Source organism: Leptonychotes weddellii, unplaced genomic scaffold, assembly GCF_054177405.1.
Source record: "Leptonychotes weddellii isolate Sample4059 unplaced genomic scaffold, ASM5417740v2 HiC_scaffold_12565, whole genome shotgun sequence".
Taxonomy (NCBI): Eukaryota; Metazoa; Chordata; class Mammalia; order Carnivora; family Phocidae; genus Leptonychotes; species Leptonychotes weddellii.
This window is the reverse complement of record NW_027704516.1, coordinates 1-6,185: the sequence shown is the minus strand read 5'-3', so window position 1 is coordinate 6,185 and position 6,185 is coordinate 1. Positions and strand designations below refer to the sequence as shown.

At 49.7% G+C, this 6,185-nt stretch overlaps 1 protein-coding gene across 1 annotated transcript; it reads left to right on the top strand.

Annotated features, from left to right (window-relative positions):
• Positions 1-539: 539 nt before the first annotated feature.
• On the top strand, positions 540-6,175 carry LOC115942623 (zinc phosphodiesterase ELAC protein 2-like; the record flags this gene model as incomplete). The annotated part of the gene is made up of 5 exons (XM_081809698.1): positions 540-854; positions 1,556-1,624; positions 2,706-2,813; positions 4,140-4,198; positions 6,117-6,175. Coding segments are annotated over exons 2-5 (254 nt in total), but the record flags the coding sequence as incomplete, so codon positions are not given.
• Positions 6,176-6,185: the final 10 nt, after the last annotated feature.

Here is a 6,185-nt window from a genome sequence, read left to right as displayed (position 1 = left end):
ACCCAGGCGCCCCTAAACTAACTTTTTTAAAGTTTTTTTTTTTCTTTAAGATTTTATTTATTTGATAGAGACATAGGAAGAGAGGGAACACAAGCAGGTGGAGTGGGAGAGGGAGAAGCAGGCTTCCCGCCGAGCGGGGAACCCGATGCGGGGCTCCATCCCAGGACCCTGGTATCATGACCTGAGCCAAAGGCAGATGCTTAATGACTGAGCCACCCAGGCACCCCATGGTTTTTTTGTTTTGTTTTGTTTTTTTAAAGATTTTATATATTTATTTGAGAGAGAGCACAAGCAGGGGGAGGGGCAGAGGCAGTGGGAGAAGCAGGCTCCCTACAGGGAGCCTGACGCAGGACTGGATCCCAGGACACTGGGATCGTGACCTGAGCCCAAGGCAGACATTTAACTGTTTAACTGACTGAGCCACCCAAGCTCTCCATCTACTAACTTTTTAAAAAAGAGAGTACAATAAAATACTGATTTTTTTTTTCCTTGATGGATACTTTTTAAAGATTTTACTTATTTATTTTAGAGAGTACGTGTGCAGGTGAGTGGGGGTGGAGAGAACAAGAGAGAGAGAGATAGAATCTCAAGCAGATTCCCCACTGAGCACAGAGCCCCACGCAGGGCTTGATCTTAACGACCCTGAGATCATGACCGGAGCTGAAATCAAGTCGGACACTCAACTGACCGAGCCACCGAGGCGCCCCTATGTTGATGCCCTTTGATAATTCTTGCATGCTGCCGGAGCATTCTGCCTTTGTACAACCATAACTGCTTCTTTCTTTGTCTTTTGTAGGAAAAATACCTAGAAGCTATCAAGATATTTTCTGGTCCACTGAAAGGAATAGACCTGGGTATGTTCCTGAGTCTGACTCACCATCTGCCATTTCTTTCTTATATATGCCCCAGTCTCCCAAACTAGAATCCATAAAACTTGGACTAAATTAAGCCTTAACATAAAATGCTTCATCAATGAGATGAATTTTGAAAATAGTGCCTGTTGCAATTCCTGTGCCCCCGCGTCGTGCCCCCAGATATAGTTTAGAGGTGGTTCTCAGTCGAATTGCTCCAGCGGAGCTGGGAGGCACGTGGCCTCTTCCTGGGGAGAGGCCTAACCAAGGAGGCCAGCAGGGCCCCGTCCTGAAGGCCGCGTGCCTCCCCGGTTTGTCAATGCACCTCTTCAATAGAAACACTAATATTTTACTTCAAATTGAATTCCAGTTCTTACAGTTGAGATGGTCGACTCCCTGGCCTCCCAATGCCGTGTGTTAACTTATGCCTCTTAAATTTGAGAATTGGTTTTTTTAATTAATTTTTTAACAGGTAGTTATCATATTATGTGTTTTTTTTTTAGCGTAGTAAATCTTAACAGCCGATGAAAGTACGTGGGTGCTTCTTTCCTAAAAATTGTTATTTATTCAGAGATTCTGGGTTTAGTGTAGATTCCCAGCCATCTTCCGGGGTAAATCAGTTGCTGTGGTTGGTGATCGGAAAGCTCATTTTTCCCCAGTGTGTTTGTCCAGTACGATCACTGTCCTTGGTCTTTCTCGTGCAGCTGTCCGGCCCCACTCGGCACCAGAGTACAAGGATGAGACCATGACTGTCTTCCAGATCCCCATATACAGTGAGTGCGCAAGTCCCATTTCCTAGCAGGAGGGAGGGCTGCAGGTCCCAGGCAAGGAAAATGTGGGGTAAAGATAGAAACTGCTGGAATATTGGCGCTGTGTACCCAGTTTTGTGTTTCTGAATATGATTAGGAAATTTAGCTGAGAAATTAAGACATGGTTCCTGCCCTTAGGAAGCTTATAATTTTACAGACAGACACGTTTAGCCCCTAGGTAACGATCATGGTTATACTTTGGGATGTTATGTAATCAAGTAGTGTCAGAAAATAGACAGCTCTCAGATGTACACATTTACTGCTTCGGGTTTATTTGCCGCAGGTGTAAGTACCCCTTTGGAGAGAGGTTGCTGGAGAGGTTTGCACTGGTAACCCTTTTCCATAAATACTAATGCTGTTGGAAGCGTTGTGAGCAGGTCAGAAGGTCTCATGAACCTTCATAGGCCCCAGGGCCAGATGGTGTGGTTTTGACTTAGGGACACACAGTCGATGGGTCAGGCCAGTCACACTCCACGCCGGGTTTTACCGGTTGCTAGGAGAACACAGGACGCTGGGGACAGTTCCTTGACACTCCTCTGATGCCTGCCAAGTGCTGAGGGGACACAGATCAGAGCGCCCAGCGAGGGGCAGAGAAGTCCGGCCCTGGCCAGGAGACGAAGCTTGCAGGGTGCCGGCAGGGGGTGGGGGTGGGGGGGTTTCGCTTGAGCAGAGGCAGACGTGCTCGGGGGTCAGTGAGCCAGCCGGTCACATCAGAACTCTCCCTGCCTGGCTCGCTCCTGGTCCAATGTCTTCTCTTCCTGACCCCTGCCGACCCCTGGGCCTGATTTGCATCCCTCGCTGTTCCTCCCTTCCTAGCACGTGACAGGTGGCTTCTCCATGAGGCTGTGGCCCGTGCTGGCTGGGGGACCCTTGGCCTAGGTCTATCTTCTGGGACAGTGCTGGTGTGTCAGCTGGCCTGCGGCTGTCGTAGGAAAAGGCAGGCTGCCTCAGTGGGCGCTCTGCTGCTGACTGGTGGGAACAGTGGGGCTCTGGCCGGGCGCTCACCTCCGTGGCATGGGGTTTGATTGTCTTCCCTACCAACCAGGTGAGCACAAGTGTGGAGAACGCCGGTCATCTCAGAGTCCAGAACGACTCAGTCCAGGGCGGTCTTCGGATTCCGGATCTGCTGAAAAGGAGCAGCACCTTCCAGATGGTAACGCTATTTACACAGAACAATGCCCCTGTCAAGAGAATGGTTTTCTTTTTTAAAAGATTTTATTTATTTATGAGAGAGAATGAGAGAGAGAGAGCATGAGAAGAGGGAGGGTGAAAGGGAGAAGCAGGCTCCCCACTGAGCAGGGAGCCCGATGTGGGGCTCGATCCCGGGACTCCAGGATCATGACCTGAGCCGAAGGCAGTCGCTTAACTGACTGAGCCCCCCAGGTGCCCCAGAGAATGGTTTTCTTAGTCTCCTGTCCCTTCACGTGCCAAAGTGGCACTGTTAGCCCGTGTGTCAGACAGGTCCGTCCTCCTCGGTGTGCTGTGGGACTTGGCGAGTGTGGGGGGGCAGGTTGCCGTGAAGGTAGCAGTACAGAGCTCTGGGGCTGACCCCCAGCCCTGGCTGGGTCCTAGACTGTGTTCAGTGTCCCCAGAGGAGGGCAGGGTCTGGCAGATCGGTTCCTACAGAGGCTTTCGCGTTTTTCATTAATGCAAAGGAATTTTTCACGAATGCAGAAAACTGAGCCAACCAGTCGGGTCAGTGAGGGGATTGGCCCCCTTCTCTTCCAGAAGGACAGCCTGCTGAGAAGTGGAGTTAAAAATCCCAAGCTTAGATGTGTCGGAGGACTAGGACCCCTTCGGGGGCTGTGGTCCAGTGTTGGGAAGGGCTGCTAACGTTCCTCCTTCTGCCCGGATCGTTTTCTGTCTGATGACCGAGAAGGAGCTGACCCCGGGAGCCATCCTCCCTGGGATGGCCGGCTGAAGACCCACCGAGAAGGGGCTGATCCCGGGAGCCGTCCTCCTTGGGAAGGCCGGCTGAAGACCCACCGAGAAGGGGCTGACCCCAGGAGCCGTCCTCCCTGGGATGGCCGGCTGAAGACCCACTGAGAAGGGGCTGACCTCGGGAGCCGTCCTCCCTGGAAGGCCAGCTGAAGACCCACACCCGCATTTTCTCTGCAGGCCTGTTGGCTTTTGTGGTGTTTCGCATACGCTTGTTTAGAAAGCACCTTACAACTTATTTTTTCTCTCTCCTCCCCATCTGGATAAAATGGGTCAGTTTTTTCAACATTTCACTAGCTAGTTCTAAAGTTTTTCCCCCTGGCGATTTGTGTTTTCCGTTCACTCCCACCTCGGGTGTGAGTAAGAAAAAGAACAGGTCTGCGGGGGAAAGAACACCAGTGTTTCCTTTGACTTTTCTATCAAACTGTCATGTCCATTTAATTTGGCCCGAAGCCGAACTAAACTTCAGACGATCATCGGTCTGTGAAGCCCATAAACCTTCCCGTTTGCCTTGTTACAATCAGATGTGTTTTTTTCTCAGGTATTGGCCAGAAAAAGAGCGGCAGGGACCCCTCCTTGGTTGTAGCTTTTGTCTGTAAGGTAAGCAAGCGCCTCTCCCGTGGGCTTTTGGCGAGTGTGTGATGGTGACCCTCGGTTAGCTTTCGTCCAGTGACTCAAAGCTAGCGGCTCCTAAGTCCCCTGGTTTATGTTTGCCTATGATTGGCCGCCTTGCCCTTGAGAAATAAAGGTAGCCTTGTTTGCCTTCAGGTGAACTGAGCCTTCGTTCAGACTTCTCCAACTCTGTTTTACTTTGTGTCATTTTACCGTAGCTGCAACCACTAGCATTCCCAGAGGCCTGTGTCCGCAAATCTGAAGTCGGTCCGATTCTGTGAAAATTCTATTACCATAGGGTGTTTTAAAAATTGGACGAATGGCCTCGTTTTAATAGGGCTGTGCGCTAAAATCTGATTCTCTGCAGCAAACACTTTCATCTGCGGTTAAGGCCCTTCGTTGTCCTTTTGTGGGCAGTGGTTATTTTCTGAGGAGTAATGTTGACTTTAAAATATATTTGCACTTCTTATCCAAATGATCACACCCACCAGGGATAACCCTTCCGGAAGGTCAGCAGTAATCGTTATTAGGTGTGAGATCATTATCAGTATCCCGTCTGTCATTGTATCTCAGTAGTAGTTTTTATGAAAGTGAAGGATGGTTGTTGATAGGCTTGTTCCTTGTGTGTTTCTGAATTTTGGGGCAGCAAAATAATTTTCCAGGTAGGTTTCTCTGGTCATCTGTAATTGTATTAGGTCCTTCCCGCCTTCCTCGGTAGAGGCCTTGGGGTGGGATGGCTTGTGCTCTGTGTGCCGGGCCACGCACCCCTGTAGACCCTGGCTGTCCTGGGCCTCGGGGGACTGCATTCTGCTTCGCCTCTGTGTTCCACATGCCCCGCACCCTCGGTGGGAACAGTTTCTCGTGGGTTGAGCCCAGCTCATCGTAGAGGGAGGGGTTTTGCCTGCCTTAGGTCTGCAAGTCCCTGTGAAACGTTAGAGCACTTGGTTGCCATCCTGAAACCCATTTGGGTCTGTGGAGGGAAGGTTGGGTCACAACAGGCCCTGCTAACCTCATCATCTAAATATGTCATTGGAGCTCATCACCTTTGCATTATACGCACACACTTAAACTGTAATCCCTCCTCTAGGATAGCATTTGCCAAGCCAGAAAATTCTAGAATCCTAGTAAGGCTTGAGGATCCAAATCGGAGACTTTGCCCTAAGAGTAATTTCCTTTTAAAGATCTAAGGAAGAAAAATGAAAATTGAATGTAATTCAGTACTCAAAAATTTATTAACATTTTATGTGCTTTCTAATTTTTATTATTACATATGACATAAATACACGTTTTCAGGGACAGAATGATTGATGATTATGAGGTTTTGTGGCAGGACTGTCGTCCACCCTTGTAACATAATAGCATATCGGGGATTGTTCATTATAGCTTTCCTCCAGGGTAAAAGCAACACCGTGTTGCAGGTCTGTGAAAACCACCAGGGAAAGACCCTCCACGCTTTGATTGCCCTGTCCCTGTCATTGCAATATTATGTCGGACAGGGATCGGCATGGTTGGGTCACGTCCTGTTAGCTCCTACACGCCGAGTGCAAGACGGTGGGACAGGGATGTTCGTCCTCAAGGACACACGAAGGAGCCTTTTTGTTTGATTTGGAAATGGATCGCATTTTATTACATTCATAAGAAGTTAACGTGGGGAAATAAGGCCCCGTGCTTTACATCGTTCAGCTTCCAGTCCTGGAGTATTTCAGAATAGAGGACTTCTTCGCGAGATAGCATGGAACATAGAGTACTTCACCTCAGAGCAGTGCCCGGGCTGCATTTTGAGGATCGGGGAGAAGGTGACACGAGGGAGTAAAACCAGAACGGCGTGCTTGGATGGAGGCTGGGAAAAGCCCGGCTGCCTCCTTCCTCCCTCGCTGAGGTGGCGTTTACGTTCTCTTTGTCACAGCTTCACGTGAAGAAGGGCAACTTCCTGGTGCTCAAAGCCAAGGAGCTGGGCCTGCCAGTGTGAGTGCCG